This window comes from Acomys russatus, chromosome 31, assembly GCF_903995435.1.
Source record: "Acomys russatus chromosome 31, mAcoRus1.1, whole genome shotgun sequence".
In the NCBI taxonomy this organism is placed as follows: Eukaryota; Metazoa; Chordata; class Mammalia; order Rodentia; family Muridae; genus Acomys; species Acomys russatus.
Window position 1 is genome coordinate 11,628,511 of NC_067167.1, and position 23,390 is coordinate 11,651,900.

The following is a 23,390-nucleotide window of genomic DNA, read 5'->3' on the forward strand; positions in this document are numbered from 1 at the left end:
AACTCACTCTGTAGACCAGGATGACCTTAAACTCAGAGAAATCTGCCTTTGTCTCCCGAGTGATGGGATTAAAGGCATGTGCACAATGCCCTGCCGAAAAATCAAACATTTAATGAGCATGGTGGCACATGCCTTTTGTTTGTTTGTTTTTGTTTTATTTGTTTGTTGCTTTTAGAGGCAGGGTTTCTCTGTGTAGCCCAGCTGGTACATGCCCAGCACTTGGAAGGCAGAAGCAGGCAGATCTCTCTGAGTTCAAGGCCAGCCTGGTCTATAGAGTGAGTCCAGGACATCCAGGGCTATACACAGAGTATCCCTGTCTCGTAAAACAAACAAAAAGCCAAAACCAAACCAAAACATTTACGCCAACTCTGAAGAGTTAGGAGGATTTCATAAAAGAGTCTGACCTCAGGAGATCTAGAGTCCCTGTGGCATTGAGGAGTGTCTACAGCTGTCCAGTGACGCCCAAGGTGCCCTGTCCACAGTGTCCCCTCCTCTTCCCCACTGCATTCACCTGGGCAATACTTTGGACCCGTGATCTCAATACTAAAAGTTAAAAAGCTGGGCATGATGGCTCGCACCTGTAATCTCAGCACTTGGGAAGGCAGGATTGCCATGAGTTTAAGGTCAGTCTAGACCTCTCAAACTGTCTCAAAAAATTAAAATAAAATAAGATAAAGGCATATCTGTGTTTATTTGTTGAGGTCCAGGTGCCCATGCAAGTCTCTTGTCCCCTGTCAGTTGCAGCTATATTCCGAGGCCAGTGTTGCTCTTCTAAAACTGAATAACCCCAGAGGTTTCCAAGAACTGACCAAGCAAACCAAGAAGAACATGACCATCAATGGGAAGGAGCTGACCATCAGCCCTGCCTATCTGTTGTGGGACTTGAGCGCCATCAGCCAGGTAAGGGGTGGAGGCTTCTGCTGCTCAGCTCAGGGACTCAGAAGGCCTGCCTCTGTCAGAGTAGCTCTGTCGAGAGAGTGAGAGCCGTAGGCTGAAGAAAGTTGGCTCAGAGGTTAAGAGCACACTTCCAAAGGTCCTGCATTTAATTCCCAGCGATCACATGGTTCACAGCCATCTATAGTGAGGTCTGGTGCCCTCTTCTGGCATATATAAACATTTAAAAAAAAGATTTATTTTTAAATTAACCTTTAAAAAAAAGAAAAGAACAAGGCTAGAGAGGTGGTCCCTCTGTTAGCAGCACTTCCTGCTCTCTTCCAGAGGACCCAAATTTGGCTTCAGCAGCCACACTGGACAGCTTATAACCTCCTGGCCTCAAGGAATCTCACGCCTTCTCTGGCCTCCAAGGGTACCCACACACACATACACATACTCACGCATTAAATGTAAATAAAAATAAAGCATTGGCCAGGCTGGATGGCATATATGTCTGTAATCCCAGGCCTCTAGAGGCAAAAGCAGGCACATTTTTGTGAGGGTAAGGCCAGCCTTGGTCCATGTAGTGAGTTCCAGGCCCACAAGACCAATCGGGATGAGACCCTTTGTGTAACGTATAATAAAGAGCACACACACCCATGCATGCACAAGTGCACAGAGGTCAGCCAGAACCATGCGTGCACAAGTGCACAGAGATCAGCCAGAACCATGCGCGCACAAGTACACAGAGGTCGGCCAGAACCCCTGTCTTAGTTAGTTAGGATTTCTACTGCTGTGATGAAACACCATGCACTTTAGGGAAGAAAGGGCTTATTTGCCTTATACTTTGTTCTTCATGGAAGGAAGTCTGGGCAGGAGCCTGGAGGCAGAAGCCGATGCAGAGGCCGTGGAGGGGTGCTGCTTACTGGCTTGCTCCCCATGGCTTGCTCAGCCTGCTTTCTTATAGAACCCAGGACCACCAGCCCAGGGATGACATCACCCACACTGGGCTAGACCTTCCTCCATGGTTCACTAATTAAGAAAAGTCCTGTAGGATGGTGGTTGGAGTCGGGGAAGGGCGCACGCCTTTAATCCCAGCACTTGGGAGGCAGAGGCAGGTGGATCTCTGTGAGTTTGAAGCCACCCTGGTCTACAAAGCAAGTTCCACAGAGAAACCCTGTCTCGAAAAACAAACAAATGGAAAAAATGAGAGAGGGGGGTCGGCGAAAGTTTCTAACAAAGTTACCTATAGCCTGATCTTATGGAGAGTCTTCTCAGTTGAGGTCCCCTCCTCAGATGACTCCAGTTTGTGTCAGGCTAGAGCAGAGCAGGCAAGGGTCAGGACAGAGCCGTGGGTTTAGGGTAGATACTTCATGACTTTATGTCTCAAGTACCTCTCCCACCCCCCAGTCCAAGCAGGATGAAGATGTGTCTGCCAGCCGCTTCGAAGATAACGAAGAGCTGAGGTATTCCTTGCGCTCTGTCGAAAGGCACGCCCCGTGGGTACGGAATATTTTCATTGTCACCAACGGGCAGATTCCATCCTGGCTGAACCTTGACAACCCTCGAGTGACAATAGTAACCCACCAGGTGGGTGACTTTGCAGGGATCGCAAGGCTGTGGCTTCCCCTCCAGTGTGGTACAGTGGGTGACCTCTTCATGGCCCGCACCTTCTCCGACTCCATGTGTGCCTTCTGAATGATCGCAGTCTCTCCCCTTCCCTCTTTCTAAACGCCCGACCAAACCAACACAACTCATAGTTACCCTCCGTGTGTGTTTTCTGTTAAAAGGACATTTTCCGAAATCTGAGCCACCTCCCCACTTTCAGTTCGCCTGCTATTGAAAGCCATATCCATCGCATCGAGGGGCTGTCACAGAAGTTCATTTATCTAAACGATGATGTCATGTTTGGTAAGGATGTTTGGCCGGATGATTTTTACAGTCACTCCAAAGGTCAAAAGGTAAGTGCTAAGATGGGTGGGCACCTAGCTAGACAATCCCTAGGAGATGAGGAAATCTGTGTGTACATATCTATATCTAAGCGTTAGCAAATAAACACTTATGACTTCCAAGTCAGCAGTTAGGCAATAAGAAAACTACGGTGGGAAATTGCTTTCCTTCAGTGCCAGATAAACAGAACCCCCCCCCACACACACACACACATACACATACCTTTTTTTCTCCTTGGATCTTTCTGTTTTCTGCTATAGCAAAGCCACTTTGCAACGGAAGTGCAGCTAAGAGAGACAACAAAACGACCAACATAGAAAATTAGCTTAACATAGTGCTTAAACCACCTGTAATGAGAGCTGGTGTCTTCCTGTGGTGGGCAGAATAGTATATAAATAATAAAAATAAATCTTAAAAAAAAAAGAAGTGGGAAGTGAGAGCCGGGCAGTGGTGGCACACGCCTTTAAGAAGGCGGATCGCTGTGAGTCCAAGGCCAGCCTAGTCTACAAAGTGAGTCCAGGACAACCAAGACTACACAGAGAAACGCTGTCTCGAAAAAGAAAACACAAAGTGTCAAAAATGATTGTGTTTGTCTCCTTGACTTTATCACAGGTTTATCTGACGTGGCCTGTGCCAAATTGTGCAGAGGGCTGCCCAGGCTCCTGGATTAAAGATGGCTACTGTGACAAGGCCTGTAATAATTCAGCCTGTGACTGGGATGGTGGTGATTGCTCTGGTGAGGACCCGCTAAATGTGACCTGTTCACTTCCCCATCTTTAGTCCTAAGAATACGGGGTCGACAATCGACCATCCAGGAATTACTGGTCAGCGTGTCCACGTGGCCCAGATGATTCATGGGATGCTTTCTCTGATGTAGGGCCTTCTGGTCCTCCTCTCCAGTTTAGGGGTCCTGCAGATGGGAGGACCGAAAGAATGAGAAGAGGGCATGGGTACTCCTTCACCTGGGGATGAGGCAACAGACAGATTGCTCTCCCCACCCCCCCTCCCGACCCCACCCCCCTGACACCACCACCCCCCAACCCCACCCCCAGGGAGGAGCAAGTGGAGGAGACCACCTATTGGTTCACTCCTCCTTGCAGTGGTTTTCCTCAGTCTCTGTTCCTCAGGGCTCTAGGGAAGGCTTGTCCCAAGAACAGGTGGTTACACTGAGAACAGGGTGGGGTGGGTGAATGTGGCCGCCTGTGCTGGTTCTCCAGCGGGAGGGAGCTCTACACTTCTGCGCCCTTCCCAATGGAAAGAGGGCCCTAGGCTTGGGAAAGTATAGAGTAGCTGAGCACTGTTAGCCAAAATTAAGACAGTAGAGAAACAGAGAACTAGGTTTTAATTCACGCAGAGCTAAACTGACAAAAGGAAAAATAAAGAAAAGCCTTTCCTCTGTCCTCCCGACCCCAAGCCTTCTGTCCCCTTCTCTGTCCTAGAGCTCTCCGATGGGAGCCTGGGCTTTTAAAGTAGGGCACTTGTCCCTGGGCCTCTTGTCAGTGCAGGGTTGCTTTGAAGTGTCCAAATGGAGCCAAAATAATCATTCTGTTCTGCCAGTGGGATGTTATGGGTTCTTTCTGGAAGCAGGAGGGAGTTGCTTCCCCTTATCTGGAGCAGGTAAAACTGGCTTCTCCAGAGAGCACTGACTCAGACCTCTGCCCAGAAAATTTGCACGCACTTGGAACTATCTTTCCTTATCACTTAAAGCATCCAGAGTACTCTTAATTATATAAAGCTAAGGATTACTCTCACTGGTCCATGGCAGCATCTTTCAGCAGGAAACTGCAGTAGGCCCTGAAATGATCAGAGTTGCAGAATAAACAGCTCTTACCTATATAACACTTAACATCCTACCCCACCCCACCCCACCCCTCTACACCCCTCCCCCCTTCCCCCTCCCCAACCCCAACCCACCCCTGCACATCTCCGGTTACCTTTGGACTTGATGCTGGTGCTTTTTAAAATGTTTGCTCGCCACCTTTCAGTTCATTAAGGCACTAAATCCTAGAACATTATTCATTACCCACTTGAATATCCGGGGCTTTGAGGAAGAGAGTTCACAGACGTTATTATCATCCTGGTGTTCCAGATGAGGAAATGGGCTCGTGAGTGTGTCCAATTATCAGAGGAAACAAAATGTCCAGGCTGTCCTTTAGTGTTCTCCGTCAGGTGCGCTTCTGTAGACTATAAGCAGCCACAGGGAGAGGACACAGGTGTACAAAGTAGCCCTGGTCAGCGCCAACATTTGATAGAGTTAATGCCTGTTGTCTGGATGTGGTTTGGGGAGTTCTGACAGTCAATGGTCCCTGGAACCATATCTTCCCCTTCCCAGCTCTGCTCTCCTGTCTTGACCACACTGCCTGCCCTCTACCAGCTGATGCTGCTCCCTTTGGGGGTTTTCCTTAAGGCTCAGGGAGGCTTCTTCTGCCTCCCTTCCCAGCAGCAAGCCCAGCAAAGCCTCCTCTTTCCTCCTCTCTCCAGGTAACAGTGGGGGGAGTCGCTACGCAGCAGGAGGTGGGGGTACCGGGAATATTGGAGTCGGACAGCCCTGGCATTTCGGTGGAGGGATAAACAGTGTCTCGTACTGTAACCAAGGATGTGCAAATTCCTGGCTCGCTGATAAGTTCTGTGACCAAGCCTGCAACGTCTTGTCCTGTGGGTTTGATGCTGGTGACTGCGGACAAGGTATGGTTATTGCAGTGGGAACATTAGAAGCAAGGGGCTCAGCCCACAAATAAGAGGTGCACTCGGTGCCTGTCATTATTTAAAGTAGTTCTTCTCAGCGAGGCAAAAAAGTTTGAAATTAGTCATTGAAATTTATTGATAAAAATCATGGCACATCTCTATATTGAGTCAGGGATAACGTTCCATGCAAATTGCTGTGGACACCTCAGATGGTAAGATGAGCGCCCACACACACATACATGTGTACATGCATGTGTGTGCATGTATGTATGCATAGCCAAACCTCGTATTAAAATTTGTGAGCATTTTAAAATGAATTTAAAGCCGCCCTTAGAAAATAAGAACTTGAACCCAGAGAGTTAAGGAAAGCGAGTAAAAGTGCCTAATTAAAAAGATACCATGTGTGGTTTTTTTTTTTTCCCTCTAGATCATTTTCATGAATTGTACAAAGTAACTCTTCTCCCAAACCAGACTCACTACGTTATCCCCAAAGGTGAATACCTGTCTTATTTCAGCTTTGCAAAAATAGCCAGAAGAGGAATTGAAGGTACGTACAGTGACAATCCAATAATCCGACACGCATCCATTGCAAACAAGTGGAAAACCATACACCTCATATTGCACAGTGGGATGAATGCGACCGTGATACATTTTAATCTCACACTGCAAAACTCAAATGACGAAGAGGTCAAAGTCCAGATAACAGTAGAGGTGGACACGAGGGAGGTGCCAAAACTGAATTCTACAACCCAGAAGGCCTATGAAAGTTTGGTTAGCCCAGTGACGCCTCTTCCCCAGGCGGAAATCCCCTTCGAAGATGTACCCGAAGGGAAACGCTTCCCCAAGGTCAGGAGACCGGAGGTAAATGCAACAGGGAGACTCCAAGAGGAGGTGAAAATCCCACTGGTAAACATTTCACTCCTCCCGAAAGAGGCCCGGGTGAAACTGAGGGAGTTGGACTCTCAGCTGCAGCAGGGAGACCTCACTCTGAAAGGATACAACGTGTCCAAGTCAGCCCTGCTGAGCTCTTACCTGGGCAACTCACGGGACGCTAAAGAAAGACGGCAAGCCGGAAGGACTGATGAGACACGCGACAACTTGGAGGTCTCACAGGAAAAGCCCTCTCACGAAAGCCCACGTGGCTTTGTTGCTGGACACAGACCAGAGAGATGGACGTCCCCAGCCGGGACAGTGAACGTAAACGGTCCTGACCATGATTTGACTCCAGCCCTGGTCTTGGAGACCAAGGCAAGATTTAAGTTGGAAACTCAGGCCCAACGTGCACCAGGCATGGGTGTAGCCAAAGAAAACCTCTTACCACAGGCTAGTCCCCTGGAAAGCCACGTGACAAAAGCAGAGCTCACAGGGAGAGAAGAGGAGAGAGACAGAGCAGAGGGCAACGTTGACAGCCGCGTAGCTGTGAATGAAATAGTGCCCGGAAGAAGGTTGCAGCAGCACACGCAGAGTTACCCAGGCTTTTTACCTTGGGAGAAAAAAAAGTATTTCCAAGACCTTCTTGATGTAAGTTAGACCCAGCCCCATTCTTTGTCGTGCCCAGGAACATAAGTAACTTTTGTATGTGATTCTACAATAGTAACTACCATTTATCTAGCATTCTTCTGTGACCACAACTGAAATAAGTGCTTTTCTTGGGTGATTTCATTTAATTTTCCCCCAGTAACCCTAATAATAAAAATGCCACTTAAAACGTGTAAGGATTTTAGCAAGAGGAACAAGGCTGACATCCTGTCCCTCCTTAGCCTGTAGCTCTGGTACTATTCCAGCTTTACTGTTGAGAAAACTTGAGGTTCTGATAAGTTGGTTAGTATCTCCAACATCAGCGCAACCAGCGGTGTAAGCCAAACCTCAAAACCAAGGCTTTTGTGTCCCCGTCCCATCCATCCATATGTCTCCCCCCCTCAACCTCCCCACCCCCAGTGTCATACGGGGCCATGGTGTCATTTTTCCTCCGGGTGCTGCCACAGTGATAAACCCTGGGGAATACAGACACAGTCACACTGCTCTGGAAGCCTGAGCGGCCACTAAGGACAGGTTTAAAAACTGATAGTTGTGGCCATGAGATACTTCTGCTGAGACATAGGCAAGGTGTGTGTGGGGTGGGGAGACGGCCTCAGCTTTGCCCAAGGCATTAGGGAAGGCTTCCAGGAGCCAAGGCCCGTGAGCTGACCCTACATGGGTTGACGACAGGCCAAGAGCAGCTGTGTGGCCGAGGCTGGACAGTGAAGAAGAAGATGAAGTTTGCCTTATTCCTCAGCACTTCGGGGAGGTAGCCGTTTGCCTTGCACACTGGGCATTTGCTAATTGAGTAGAAGGTGACAGGTACTTGCCTGTGTTTTCTTTTTACGCTTTCCTAAAAGTATAGAAGTTTGACTGACTGTAGACTAGTAAAATTTTCAAGCAGTACAAGAGCCAGGGAAGCTCTTGAATCTTCCTCCTTGAGAACGATGAGTGGGAGGCCTTCCAGTCTTTTCTGTAGGTACATAAGCGTGCCACCAATGGGGTTTCTGTCCTGCAGTGGTGACTCCACCACCCGCATGTCCCTGCCTGTGAGAAAGGAGCCCTTGGCAGTTCCTCTCTCTTCTTTCCAACAGCTGGGCGTTGGCAGTGTTTTACAACTCTAGCAGCTCAACACATTTTCTCACATATTGCACCCTTAAGTTTTTATTCCCGTACGTAGAATTGGTAGGTTTCATCCTTGAAAACTTTGTGTCCTAAAGTGTGGCACCACTTTACACTCCTACCACGCACAGGGACGCGTGCTGCGCCACACGCCAACCAGCACTGGTCGTTTTCTTCAGTTTGGGACACAGAAAGTTTCTTCTATTAAAGTGTACACAAATTCTTTGCCAGTTTTCTTTGCCCATTTATTTCCACCTAGCTGGTTTTGTCTCTGTCATACGGTGGGCTCAGTTTCTTTGAGTCGTATTCAAGACTCAAATACACACTCCTTTGTTACCAGCCAAAGTAGCTTGACATTTAAGGCACGACAAAATTTGTATTAATTCATTTTCCCTAAACATTATACACCGTTTTCTGCAACTAGTTTTTGGTGCACTCCTGGCCCATGACATCACTGTTATTTTCAAGCCGGTGCTGTCCTTAAGATCCTTAGAGACACCCAACAGCATACGCACCACTCCCCTTCAAGGACTGGTAATGACCAGCTGACATTCTGTAACACTGCACGGTGGCACCTTTATCTCCTGTTAACAGAACCCACGCTGGGCTAAACACAATGCTGAGTTACACGGATTCTCCTTTCAGGAGGAAGAGTCGCTGAAGACACAGTTGGCATACTTTACAGATAGCAAACATACGGGGAGGCAACTAAAAGATACGTTTGCAGACTCACTCCGATACGTCAATAAGATCCTGAACAGCAAGTTTGGATTCACCTCCAGGAAAGTCCCCGCACACATGCCCCACATGATTGACAGGATCGTCATGCACGAGCTACAAGATATGTAAGTCTCCTGCTGTGCCCGTGGTGCCCGCCTATGTACTCTGAGCCTATGGCCTTCGTATTTGATTTGTCAGAGACGCCATATCAATACAACATGAAGACAGACTTCCTGTTTTCACAAATGCCCGATACAGTAGGTACTGGGGATGCCCTAGCTCTGTGTGTTGTATTTGGGCAGGTTCCCTGAAGAATTTGACAAGACGTCATTTCACAAGGTGCGTCACTCCGAGGACATGCAGTTCGCCTTCTCCTACTTTTATTACCTCATGAGTGCAGTTCAGCCCCTGAATATTTCTCAAGTCTTTGATGAAGTAGATACAGACCAATCTGGTGTCTTGTCTGACAGAGAAATCCGAACGCTGGCTACCAGAATTCACGATTTGCCTTTAAGCTTGCAGGTAACATTATTTGAGCCTTAAGCTTCTGACATGTCAAGTGAAAATAATTACCTCTTTTTCTACTACATTTCAAGTGAAGATCATTCTGAATAGTTAATGTGTTGGCTAGTAACTCATCCATTTATTAGTGCCAGAGTTAAGATAGTATTTGATATTTGTGTTTTATGGAGTGTGTGTGTGTGTGTGTGTGTGTGTGTGTGTGTGTGTGTGTGTTTCCGTCCTTGCAGTGAGGCTAGCTGTTATGTGAGGGGAGACTCAGGCGGTAGATACCTGCATATATGGTCCTTGTAACGAGTTCACTCAGGGCCTGGCGGTGTGACTGACTGCAGCTGAGTCCCAGGCCAGGTGCGCATCAAAACTTATTTGCAGAAAACATGACTTCAAAGTTGGTTTGGTATAATGTCTGGAGAACTGTTGCATCGCCTTACTTTGCTCTTTTGAAATGTCTCTGTTTCTTACATAAGAATTCTATTGCTTTTGAGCCATTTAAAATAGCCATTTCTTTAGACTTTCTCTTCCTTTTTTCTTATGATTTTTCATTTTTTTGTTTGTTTTTATTTTGTTTTGTTTTGTTAAGACAGGGTCTCTCTGCGTAGCCTTGGCCGTCCTGGACTCACTTTGTAGACCAGGCTGGCCTCGAACTCACATCCATCCGCCTGTCTCTGCCTCCCGAGTGCTGGGATTAAAGGCGTGCGCCACCACGCCCGGCACAATTTTTCCTTTTATTATTTGAGATTATAACGTAGTTATATTATTTCCCCATTTCCGTCCTTCGCATCCTCTCATGTATGCCCCTCCATGTTCTTTCACATCCATGCCGGCCCCTCCCCCCATTTAATGTTTGTTAGATGCATGTGTATATATGTATATACACATATATTTCTAAATATATAAATACAACCTGCTCAGTCTGTAAATGTTTCTTGTGTGCGCATACCTTTTATTTTTACAGCTTTATCTATGCTGTATATAATGGATTTATATTTTTCTTTGTTAGGATCTGACAGGTTTGGAACACATGTTAATAAATTGCTCAAAAACGCTCCCTGCTAATCTCACTCAATTAAACAGTATTCCACCAACTCAGGAAGCATACTATGATCCCAATCTGGTAAGTGTCATGTTGCTCCGTATCAGGTGTGTCCCCCACCTTTCAAAAGCAGAGGTGGAGCAGAGGCTCCGATCACACAGTCACATCATGCCTTAGGATGTCTCCCACTCTGTGAGCCTGTGGACTAATGTTCAGTTGGTCATTTAGATCCCATAAACAGACATTCTAGTGACCAAAGAACCTCAGAGCTCTCTTTTGGAAAGAGAAATAAGTCAGATGGGGCCCTCAGGGCCCTTCCTGGATTTTATAGGGGATAGTGATGAGTTCCAACACCTGTTGCAATGTCACCTGACCAGAGTAGTCAGAAGAGTGTTAACTACAAGAGACATCCCCATTATAGAGTGGTGAAAATAAGTGCACCTCAGAATTGATAAAAGGAAATGCGTTATACAGTATTTAACATGGTTTTATAAGTAGTGCATATGATACATGGGAAAATGCTTAGAAAATCACAGCATACACTATGAGTTGAATTATCAAAAATTCTCAACTACAGTCCACTTCCTATATTAGTACATGGAACATGCATACTTCAAGAGATATACTAGGCGGGCTGGAGAGATGGCTCAGAGGTTAAGAGCACTGGCTGCTCTTCCAGAGGACCTGAGTTCAACTCCCAGCAACCACATTGTGGCTCACAGCCATTCTGTGATGAGATCAAGTACCCTCTTCTGGTGTGCGGGTGTACATGCAGGCAGAACATTGTATACATAATAAATAAATCTTTTTTTTTTTTTAAAGAGAGAAAGATTTTTGAATCATAAACTTTTGGGGGGAGATTTGAGACAGGGTTTCTCTATGTAGCCTTGGACTCACTTTGTAGACCAGGCTGGCTTCCAACTCACATCAGTCCGCCTGCCTCTGCCTCCCAAGTGCTGGGATTAAAGGCGTGCGCCACCACACCCAGCCTGAATCATAAACTTTAGTATTGTTGTTTTACTTGTGTGTTCTATATTTTTGTACAATGAATAACTTTGCTTTCATTATCAGAATAAAATTCTATTTAAAAAAAACTATGGTAGGGAGGTGGCTCAGTGGTTAAGAACAGCTTTTGTTCTCAGAGAGAACCTGGCTTCCGTTCCTAGCACCTACGTGGTGGTTTACAACCATCTGTAACCCCAGTTCTAAAAGAAACACAGCTGGTTGGTGGGGTGTTCTTAATCAGTGAAAGGGGTGAGTGTGGTGTGTGTGTGTCTGTATAATCATAGTAGGCATTTTCTGCCTCTGCAGAGAAGTTAAATTGTACAGGCTAAAGAACGTTTTCAGAAGAGTTTAAAGACAACAACTCCTTTAAAAAAATTTCCCCAGATTTAATTATACCAATTCTAACAAAGCTAATATAGTCAAAGGCATCTACAGGTTAATGGCCTGCTGTTTGTTTATTTGTTTGTTTGTTTTGATCTATTTTAAGCCAGGCCTGTTATCCCACCACATGAGAGGCAGAGGCAGGAGAGTCGCAAGTTTAAAATCAGCCTGGGTCTCCTTAGTGAGTTCCAGGTCAGCAAAGACCTCATCAGGAAATGCTAAGAAGACAAAAGAATAATTAGTTAGTTAATTAGGCCAAAGATGGGTAATTAATTTTTCACTCGTGTGTTTATCAGCACACCTTTTCTGGATGTAGGTTGGAATGGAAAGCCAGCCCTATCACTTGTCCACACATCTTTTCGTGTACCTCAAGAGTGTGACTAAGATGGTAGCTGAGGGGAAAGGGTGCTGGTTCCCCTTCAATATGGCCTTAGTCCAGTGAACTCTTGGTGACCCCTTAACCTCAGCACCCAAGGCAAGGGCCTCACTTGCTCTCTCTTGTCTTGCCCTTGAAGGACCATCTGACCCACTTGTGTTTTCTCACAGCCCCCAGTCACTAAAAGTCTTGTCACCAACTGTAAACCGGTAACTGACAAAATCCACAAAGCGTATAAAGACAAGAACAAGTACAGGTAAGTAGCCCGGGCGTTTGTTCAGCTTGTGAGCAGTTAGACAGCCGGGCATGGTGGCGCGCACCTTTAATCCCAGTGCTCAGGAGGCAGAGGCAAGCAGATCTCTTTGAGTTCAAGGCCAGCCTGGTCTACAGAGTGAGTTCCAGGACAGCCAGAGCCGTTACCCAGAGAAACCCTGTCTCCAGAAAAGAAAAAGTAGTCATAAAGGTCCTGCATGTTTATGCCTCTACTGTGTTCCGTTAATTATACATTCCCTTAAATTTCCTCTCGTAATCTTAAAAGATGCATCCACTTCTGTTCACATCGAGTCCACCGGGGTTTCCAAGAATGCTTTTCCTTCTGAGATGTTGCTTTTCCTTTCCATATGTTTAGTAAACTCTTTCAACGCGTTTGACAATTAGGTTTGAAATCATGGGAGAAGAAGAAATTGCTTTCAAAATGATTCGTACCAATGTCTCTCACGTGGTCGGCCAGTTGGATGACATAAGAAAAAACCCCAGGTACAATTTTTTATAATTTTTCTCTGACTGATTATAAAACTGTGGGCTTTTAATAAATATGACTTTGAAGGGAACAAGCAGGACTAGCGAGAAGGGGGCGGCTTACTTCATTCAGTAAGGAGTGGACAGAAAAGCTCCGTGGTGGAAGGGCATGGTGTTTCAGCCGGGCTTGAACAGAAGTGGGGGGTGGGGTGGGAGCGTTGTGAGTTAAGTTTTGAGTTACCCACAGAGGGCCTCACCCAGACTACCAAGGGTTGGTGGCACCAGCTGGCTGCTCAGTGAGGCCCAGAGCAGGTTGGATGTGGTGGGGGATGGGGCACAAGGAGGAGTCTCTGCTCAGTGTCCCTAAAAAGAGTCCTCCTGAGCGGTTGCCATGGCAGTTAGACCTAGGCCCTGATGCTCTCCCAGCACGCAAGAGGGGCCAGCTAACAGCTCGGACAACTCATTGGCTGTTTGGTGGCCTGAGGCTTCTTAGCTCTTCTTGTTGTGGTTGTGGGTGTGGTTTTTGTTTTTATTTATTTTTGAGACAGGACTAGTTCCCACCAATCCACCCTGGCCTGGAACTCAAATCTGCCTCAGCCTCCTGAGTCCTGAGATACAGGCAGCAGCCACTATATTTAGGGAATTTCTTTCCCTCTTTCATTCTTTGGATAAGGTTTTTTTGTTTTTTTGTTTTTCAGGGGGTAGGGGGTTCCAGACAGGGTTTCTCTGTGTAGCCTTGGCTGCCCTGGAACATTCTGTAGACCAGGCTGGCCTCAAACTCAAAAGATCTGCCTGCCTCTGCCTCCGGGGTGCTGGGATTAAAGGCGTTCACCACCATGCCCGGCTCTTTCTGGAAGTTCTTAAGTTGTTCCTATACCCTCTGTTTTCCCAAGAATTGGTAGTTGGATCTGAAGGTCTTATTAAATTTGTTTGCTTTTTTTAATTGTTGTTTTCAAAAGTGTTGTTGTCACAACTTGTCATGATCTTAATGGGACCATGGTTTAGTGACTTTTCACCTAAAGAAAACTTGAGACAAGAAAGTCGCACTATCCTAACCTGCTTTTGCTGAGCTCCAGCCTCTCACCGCTTGGTTGGAAATACGTTAAATCAAAACTCAAAGTCTGACTGTAGGACACAGTCTGCATTTCAGTCATCCCAGGGCCGGATATAACAGGACTTGTTTTAGGTGCTTACTAAGTTTCCCCCTACTGTGCAGCCAGTCAGATCCACGCACTGAGCACATACATCTAGCCGCACTCACTGGAACTCACCTATTTATTCCGTAGGTAACAGGGATCTTTCATAACTATCTGGCCTGGTTCTCTCCCTATATAGGGAAGGAATTTGCAAGGAAATTTTACAACACACTCCTCCTCCAGGGAACAGTATCAGCGAGTGTACCAACCCGGGGAGCTGGCACGTTGGAATGTTTTTTTCAGAATGCAGATTTTATTATCTCAGGCTCCTGTGTGCGACGGCCAATGAGTCTCTGTTGTTTCAGGAAGTTCGTTTGTCTGAACGACAACATCGACCACAATCATAAAGACGCCCAGACAGTGAAGGCTGTCCTCAGGGACTTCTACGAATCCATGTTCCCTGTACCTTCCCAGTTTGAGCTGCCAAGAGAGTATCGGAATCGGTTCCTTCATATGCATGAGCTGCAGGAATGGTAAGTTCTTGTTTTGCGTGCGTGAATGCGTTCATGTGTGCGTCTGTGTGCGCGAGTAAGTGTGTGTGCCCATGTGTCTGTGTGTGCCTGTGTATCTGCATATACATTTGTGTCTGGATTTTGGATTGCTGACAGTTCTTCAGTGTGCTATCTGCTGTCTAATTTCTTCAGGAAAACATTAACAATTTTGTTTTATTAAACATTTAAAAGATATTTACTGGCATCTCTAGAGATTTGAAAAAAAAATTACGTAACTGGTTTTTTTTTCTGGCTTTGCTAAATGAAACGTCATTTATTCCATTGTTTGTTGACCGATATCTAAGTGAACAGCAGCACTAACGTGGAAGATCTTGTTGTGCGGTGCAAAACATGAAGTGAGCATGGGCCGACCAGACCGTCAGTCAGGCCAGCTCTCAGAACCAATGGGAACCTGGTAGAGACTGTCTGAAAAGCTGACTTCTGGGCAGCGTTGTGTAGAAATTGTGTGCTGTAATTGGGAAGGATGAAGACAAGTAAAAATTGAAGTGGAGGTCACCAAATACGCCGCACCATTTCCAAGCATACGGTTCAGGGGCATTGACACCTTCATGGCGCTGTGCAGCACTGCTCTCGTTTGAAGACTTCCTGGTCACTCCAGAAGTTATCCCCATAGCCTCTGAGCAGTCATTTCCCCATCACCCCGCCCTCCGCCCCTGGTTGACCGGTTATTTGCCTTCTCCCTGTGAATTTGCCTGCTCTGAATACTGCTTACGTAAGGGCTTGGGCCACGGGATCTCGTGTGTCTAACTTCTTCCACTTCAGGGGAATTATTTTCTTTAGTGACAGGCTCAAACCCAGGGTCTTGTGTGTGCCAGGCAAGTGCTTTCTGACCAGGATACACCCTGAGCCCTTGATTTTAAAGACAGGGCTCCAGTATGTTGTTCATGCTGGTCTCGAATTCCCTTTGCAGCCCAGGCTGGTCTCACTTGTGGTCTGATCCTTGCCTCAACCTCATGAGCACTGGGAGTAATTTGCTCACACTGAAGTAGTTGGCATGTGGTAGTCAAACCTGGCTCATGTTTACACATTCTAGAATATTCCCCAACTGCTTCTACCCCCACCTCCTATAGGAGTTTTTCTTTCCCTCTCTTGGTAGCTTTTTGGCTTCATGGCCTGCATACACACAGGAATATAGAGAGATTAAAATCTAGGGCCCACATATGAGAGAAAACATGCAGTATTTGTCTTTTTTTTTTTTTTTTTTGAGTCTGGCTTTTTTTTCTCTTAACCTGGTAATTTCCATTTGCATCCACTCCCCTGCAGATATCATGATTTCATTTTTTTTCTTTATGGCTCAGTAAATCCCATTGTGCATATGGACCATACCTTCTTGATCCCCTCACCTGTTAATGGACACCCGGGCAGCTTCCATGGTTTAGCTGCTGACTAGTACAGCGGTAGGCACGGCTGTGGCGAGTACCTCCGAGGCCCAGATAGAGTCCGCATGACCCTGCACACATTTGAGTCCACTGAGCCAGCTGTGTCTGGTCACAGATATTAGAAACATAGGAAAAACCCTGCGCAGAAGATTATGACTTAAACTAGAAGAGACTTATATTCTCATAGAGCGGTAAGAATCTGGTGTTGCGGTTAAATTATTATTGTGGCAGTATTTTCTAACCCGCCAGCAATCAATCAAGACACAGACACCTGTTATATTTTAAAATAGCCTTAGTTAACCTGGGGCAGGGCAGATGTTAATCCCCTAAACTACCTCCCATAGAGGGGCAGGTATGGGATCCCTGTCCCAATCCCATGCCATCTGCTTCTAATGTCTTTCAAGCTCCCTCCCATCCATAATCCCATATACTTGCTAATGTTCTTCATCTGGGCCAAATCCTCCATCCACGCCGGCCATGTGCTTCTCTTCCATCTAACCCGTGATGGCGCGACCTTCTCCTCTCCTCTCTTCTCCTGTCTCTTCCTCCCAAGATCCTCTCTGTCTCCCCAAGCCTGGGAACTTTAGCCATGCCTATCCCTGCCCAGGGATGTGATAGCCTTTTATTGGTCAAATAGGTTAGTTAGTCTCTAGGAAAGGTACAGGTGGGCCACAGAGACAGCAAGCAGTAATTAGCATCAAAATACACCAGACCAGCCTCCAACAATCTGGGACTAGGCAAAAAGCCCGAGTGCAGCAGTTAATTTAACTGTATGTTAAGCATTTTTACTGAGTGCTCCTAACAGTTCATTACCTCCAAGTAACAGATGAGAAACTGTTGCACCTCCCTCCCTTTGTCCCCAGCTCTTGTCAACTCCAGCTACCCTTCCTCCTACCTTCAGAACATGACCTTTGCTCTATTTCTTTTCCTTCTCATGGCTCTGGAGCAGCCCCGCATTCCATGCCACGCCTCAGCTAAAACCGGGCTGTGTGCCTTGCTTGTCCACCTGTCTGCCCTTCACGCCGCCTCCTTTCTTACTTTGCTTGTGTGACACAGCAATGCCCCCATAGTTCATCTATTTTTCCCTCAGAGTTTTCCAGGCAAACCTCCTTTGCGGAGTAGCGTCGGGTCCTGCCAACTGCCTTCCTGTTGTTCAGCTCTTCCCAGAGCCTCACCAGCTCGTCAGTTCTGCAGGACTCTGGGTGACTGTTGGCCTCTGCCACTTATTTTACCCTTTTCAGCCAGACATGTTGCTTCTCACTCAAGGCGAAGGAAAAACGGGACCCTATGGGTACCACTGTCCCTGTTTCTCTGGGGGTTTTCTACAAGACTTTACTTTTTTTAACACGTGTTTCCAGCCACCTGGTTGACAGCATGTCAGTGACTCTCCGAGTTTCTAAACACCTTCAAGCAGAAACTTAGTCTCGTTCATCCCTGGGCATCCACGGGAATTGTGTTCTGGAATACGTGAACGTGAATGAGTAAATAAAATAAAATAAAAATAAATGATATTTTAAGGTGTAAGTACTTTTCTTTTGAAGCCGAGGAGACTTTTACTACCTGTAGTAGTATTTATTATAAAATAACAGATCTGAACTTGTGTTAGGAATGTATATTTTACTAATTTTTTTTAGCACTGACTGGATAGTACCTGTTTGCTTCACAGTCTCCACAGTGTGATTTTGTAAAAAAACAAGCAGTGAGTAACTCCTCTGTTTCCGAACAGGAGGGCCTATCGAGACAAGTTGAAGTTTTGGACCCACTGCGTGCTAGCAACATTGATTATATTTACTGTATTCTCATTCTTTGCTGAACAGGTAAGCTTTTTGTTTCATGTGGCCTTTTAGAAAATGATATAAACTCACACCCACACTTAGGTGTAGAATCCCAGTGCTCAGGAGGTTGGATCACAAGTTGGAGGGTAGCATGGGCTACGCAGGACTTGCATTGAAAACTGCACCACCAGCCTCTCTCTCTTCCCCGCCCTCAAAGAAGGAAAAGTAAGGAAAAGCAGTGCACACAGAGCATTTAACTTTTCCTGTTGCCTTATAGCTCCATGTCACAGCACGTGAAGTCATGCAGTATTCAGCCAGCCTGGCGACCTCCTCTTCGTTTGTCTCCCTTCTTACTTAGAAACTCAGTGGGTTAACTCATAGATTAAGAATATAGCGGAAAAGTTCGATTTCCAACCCAAACCTTGCTTAGAGTCCTTATCTGGTACTAAGCCTTCTTCCTGTAGCCCTTCCTAGAGAAGCCACAGCATCTTCTGCTCAGGCTCCCACAGTCCCGGGTGTCACTCCGCACGCACCAGCAGCCCCCACTTATGGTCCTTTGAATTGTCCTTCCTCCTCTGTCATCGCCCTCTAGCACCTGGGCTCCAGCCAGCTCCTTGCTGAGGGTCCGAGAGGAAGATGTCAGGGGTGATAATAAAGTGATGAGGGAGCCTTCACTGGGCTACAGGTGGGAAACACTGTGAAGAAAAAAGGTGGAAGGGGAGGAATGGAGAAGAGAAGAGAGCACTGACTGGTGTAAGGCCAGAGGCCCCCTCAGCCCCCGGGGGAAGTGACTGATGAATGGACCGGCTGCGCTTGTCCCTCCCAGGAAATGCGCACTGCCAAGGAGGCGTGTAAATACTGAGAGCTTGAGGAGAAACGGTTGCTTCCTGCCACAGACAGAATAAAATCCATCTACCTTCAAGACCTTTCTTGATCTTTGTTGTCACGATCTTGTAGGGGGGAAAGAACTAAACACACACACACACACACACACACACACACACACACACACACACAGCACCTGTTTCTAGAATATGGGTCCCCCAGGAACTTAGCAATCTGCTCTCAGCTGTTTCAAGATGAAGGAGAGCGACCTGCCTGAGCTGAGCCACTGAGGGACATGAGGACCGAGCCTCCTCCTGCATCCTTTGTACTAGGAGAGAGCAGGGAGCTAGAAAGATGGGTGGGGAGGAGGAGGAAGATTCCCTCCGTGCTTCTCCAGCCCCTTGCCCTCCTACTCAAATCAGCATCCTTCCTTCTGTCCCCATCGCTTACCACCCTCACAGACAAATAGAAAGCTCTGTTCCTCCCTCAGCAGCCAGTCCCAGCTCCTTAATGGAACTGCTCAAAAGGCCTAGCCAGTCTCCACCTCTGAAGGAAAATGCACAGATGTCAGGGCTGGGTCCTGCATAGATGGGGAGAGGAAAGGTAAAGTCAACATCAGGGACCCAGATGGAAACTAGAAGTGTAGTTGGGTTTTTCCTCAGAGCAGCTTTACAATGATGGATAGGTTTTCCATGTCAGATGTAGCACATGTGTTTTTGAGAAAAGACGTATTTGTTCAGGTTCTGAACAACAAATTTAGAAATGAACTTTAAGAAGAAGGTGGGGTTTTGTTTGTTTGTTTATTATGTGTGGGTGGGTGTTTCCTTAGCGTGTGTTCCTATGCACCATGTGCATGCAATGCCAGTAGAAGCCACAGGAGGGCATTGGATTCCCTGGAACTGGAGTTGTACACAGTAGTGAGCCCCCATACAGGTGCTGGAAATCAACTCCACTCATGTCTTCTGCAAGAACAGCCCGGGCTCTTAACTGCTGAACCGTCTCTCCAGCACCTACAAATGAATGTTTTGTATTGCAACCCATTCCTAACCACTAGCTTTATTTTCAAACGACTGTTGATAAGTATAGGGGAAAAAAAAAAAACATCGATAGGATTTTAATAACATAGCTTTTTTAAAAAACTGTCTTACAAAAAAGCCTATTCAAACCCAGAATCGGTGTTCTAATAATTAAGCAGAAGTGGTTCCTTTCAATTAAAACCAAAACCAAAACTGGGTAAAGGTCTTGAAAATAAACAGCTTTAGCAATGGCTATATAAAATCTATTGTTACGGATCTTCCAAAAGTGAGCTGTGGGCCAGCATAATTTTAGTCTTGTGTCTTTGTGGGCACATGCTTAAGCACAAGTAACTGCGATAAGCAAAGCTAGCGATTGCTTTTTGTCTTGGGAAGTGTGAAAGAAATTGGGTTTTGTTTTGTTTGTTTTGTTTTTTTGGTGGTTTTTGTTGTTGTTGTTGTTGTTGTTTTGGTTTGTTTGTCATTGTATCAGACCATGGCAATGATCAAGAATATGTGTGTCACAGAAGGAAAGCTGGCTTCACTAAGAGTCACTATGGAAACCCACTATTTAGTTTCTGTCTTCCATCACATAGATAATTGCTCTGAAGCGGAAGATATTTCCCAGAAGGAGGGCACACAAGGAAGCTAGTCCCGACCGGATCAGGGTGTAGAAGGTCTTCATTTGAAGTCACCACCTACCTCAGCGTCATCTGAGCATCTCCCACCTCTTCGACATCACAGGGTGTCGCCCATGACGTGGCACGTAGACAGCCTGGTGGGAAGACGGGACGGCATGCAGTGCGTGTTCCTTCGCAGCATGAAGAGAGCCTGCTGCCCTGGAGTTGATCAGCGCTCTGGGAAGTTGTGTGGACAGCTTGTTCAGCTTGTACTTTTAAAGGCTTTGCTGGAGGACCTGTCAACTTGTGGATGAGCCCTCGCTGGCAAGCTGCTGGTTTCCTCCCACAATCATTGAAGGCTAAGAAGCCAGGCCAGCTCAGGAGCAAGCGCTGGGGGACAGCAAGTCTTTGCATTCCAAAGCTCTTGGCATAATTTTTCACTTTTCTCCTCCTTTTATTCACTTCCCATTAAAAAAAAAAAAAAAAAAAAAAAAAAGTAGCTACTAAGTTAGTTATTCTCACTTCTGAAAATAATAAATCAGGATGTCAAAACATATTTGGATAGAATAATGTGGAACTGCCACGTCCTCCTAGCATATCTAAATTATTGATTTTTTTATTAACATTCAAGTGGTCTTGAATAACAGCTACTGAAGAGCTTGGGGATTGACGTCGAAAGTGCTTTGCGCTCCTTTGGCTCAGTCTCCTAGAACACTGTGGTGTGTGCGGGCCTGATCGCAAAGGGCTAGTGTCAAGCAGCGCTGCTACTCACCGGATGTAATTATGTCTTGGAAATGTACATTTGCAAACAAAAGTGCCTCATTTCAGAAACAGCCCCAGCACATGACTGTGGCATCCACTTGAAAATCCACCGTATCGCCCAATAGCTCACTCTCAGTTTATATGGACCAGGGGTCAGCTAAGTTCCATAAAAGAACAAAGTAAGTAACTCGAGACATGGCCATCTTCATCTCATCGAACAGTCTTCTCTGTTATTGATTTTGGGGGGTTTTCTTTTATTTATTTTTAGACAGCTCAATAAGAAAGAAAGAAAAAACCTCTGCTTTAGTTTGCAGCTACACAAAAGCAGGGCCCCAAGCAGACTTGACCCATGGGCCATTGTTGGCAGACCAGAGAAGCAGCCTGGTTTTTACATAGGAGTAAGCAAACCCTGACGTTAGCCATGCTCCGTTATGTCATTCTGCGCTGGTTTTGTGGAGCCCTGATGCCGTGAGGCCTTTTTGAATTCTGACAGATGTCTTCGATCATGATCTCAATGGGATTCCTCCAAAACGGGCGCACATTTTTGTAAGGAGAACTTGAAATGTAAATACTGTGTTTGTGCTGTAAATTTTGTGTATTTCAAAAACTGGAGTCTCATAAAAAATTACATTTATTGATGCTTTGAGTTTGTTGTCATTATTATTTCATTATTAATATTGTGTATGAGTGTTTTGCCTGCATGTACCACACATGTGTCTGGTGTTCCTGGAGAGCAAAAGAGGGTTTGAGATCCCTTGGAACTGGAGTTAAAAATGTCGCAAGCCACCATGTGAAGGCTGCGGATTGAACCTGGGTCCTCTGGCAGAGCAACCAATGCTCTTAACCACTGAGTCATCTCTCCAGCTCTGTGCTTTGAGCTCTAAGTCTCTGAAGATGGGTGTTACTATTGTCTAGGTTCAGCCGTCACTTGGATGGTTGTCTGTGTGGCGTGGTTTGGCTGTCGGGTTCTACAATGGACACTAGGAAGTGTGAAGTAATGCAAAGAAAGGTTAGTATTATGACATACTGGAGAATGCTGCTTTATAGAAGGGGAAATTTGTCAAAAATCATTTATCTAATAATTTGGCAGGTCATTGGAACAGAATTTAATGAGCAGTCAGTGGCCAGGAGTATTAAAACCTTAGAACCATTCATTCAAGTGAAATTCTATAAAAAGTTAGAATGTGTCTTAAAGTCCATTTGTGATAATGAAATACAGTATACTTGTGGCTGGAGAGATAGCTGAGTGGTTAAGGGCACATAATCTTCATGAGGACCTGAGTTCAATTCCCAGCCTCACATCAGCCTGTAATCCCGGTTCCAGAAGAATCTGACACCTCTGACTTCCACAAGCACTTGCAGTCACATGCACATAACCCCACCTCCCATCCCGCCTATCTAATTAAAACAACAAAAATTAATTCATACAAATTAAAAATAGGCTTGTAATCTCTGCATTCTGAAGGCCAAGATAGAGGAGATTTGCCATGATTTCCAGGCCAGCCTGAGCTGCATAGTGAGTTCCAGGTACCCTGTGCAACAAAGAGAGACCTTATGGGCCGGGCGTGGTGGCCCACGCCTTTAATCCCAGCTCTCGGGAGGCAGAGGCAGGCGGATCACTGAGTTCGAGGCCAGCCTGGTCTACAAAGTGAGTCCAGGACAGCCAAGGCTACACAGAGAAGCCCTGTCTCAAAACAACCAACCAACAAACAAAACAATGTGAACTTATCGCAAAGCCACCACCACTGTAAGGAATAATATGCAAGCATGAGTAATTTTTTTAAAGATTTCTTTATTATGTATACAACATCTTGCCCGCATGTGTGCCTGCCCACCAGAAGAGGGCACCAAATCTCATTATAGACGGTTGTGAGCCACCACGGGGTTGCTGGGAATTGAACTCAGGACCTTCGGAAGAGCCACCAGTGCTCTGAGCCATCTCTCCAGCCCCTAAGTATGAGTAATTTGTGAATAACAGAAATGCATTTCCTAATAATTCTAGGGGTTGAGAAGGTCAAGTTGCTGGCGGGTTCAGTTTGACACCCCACCCCACCTCACCCCACCTCCAGCCCTAGAAGTGAAATACCTTGTGCTGACAAGGCAGAAGGTGGAAAGACAAAAGGATAGTCCTTTTCATTAACTGATCATGGTGACCAAGGTTCTTCTGCCCTGGTGACTTAAACCACTCCCTCTTAGCAACGTTACATGGGGGTTTACATTTCACAAAGATCCATCTGCCTCCCCGAGTGCTGGGATTAGAGCTGTGTGTCCCATGACCTTTTTACGGATTTATTTTCTGTGTGGTGGGGAGAGTCATAGGCACACCACAGCATACCTTCAGAGGTCAGAGGACAACTTGTAGGAGTTGGGTCTCTCCAGAGATACGGA

At 46.2% G+C, this 23,390-nt stretch overlaps 1 protein-coding gene across 1 annotated transcript in view; it reads left to right on the plus strand.

Moving 5' to 3' along the window:
• Positions 1-20,732, plus strand: part of Gnptab (N-acetylglucosamine-1-phosphate transferase subunits alpha and beta) — a 77,249-nt gene extending 56,517 nt beyond the window's left edge. The window contains exons 8-21 of the mRNA XM_051172644.1: positions 739-900; positions 2,284-2,463; positions 2,664-2,834; positions 3,436-3,559; positions 5,305-5,508; positions 5,936-7,029; positions 8,794-8,993; positions 9,171-9,390; positions 10,388-10,501; positions 12,353-12,438; positions 12,840-12,938; positions 14,422-14,589; positions 17,734-17,824; positions 20,217-20,732. Coding sequence (XP_051028601.1) covers positions 739-900; positions 2,284-2,463; positions 2,664-2,834; positions 3,436-3,559; positions 5,305-5,508; positions 5,936-7,029; positions 8,794-8,993; positions 9,171-9,390; positions 10,388-10,501; positions 12,353-12,438; positions 12,840-12,938; positions 14,422-14,589; positions 17,734-17,824; positions 20,217-20,294 — 2,991 coding nt within the window. The 3' untranslated portion in view covers positions 20,295-20,732. The remainder of the gene's footprint in view (positions 1-738; positions 901-2,283; positions 2,464-2,663; positions 2,835-3,435; positions 3,560-5,304; positions 5,509-5,935; positions 7,030-8,793; positions 8,994-9,170; positions 9,391-10,387; positions 10,502-12,352; positions 12,439-12,839; positions 12,939-14,421; positions 14,590-17,733; positions 17,825-20,216) is intronic.
• Positions 20,733-23,390: the final 2,658 nt, after the last annotated feature.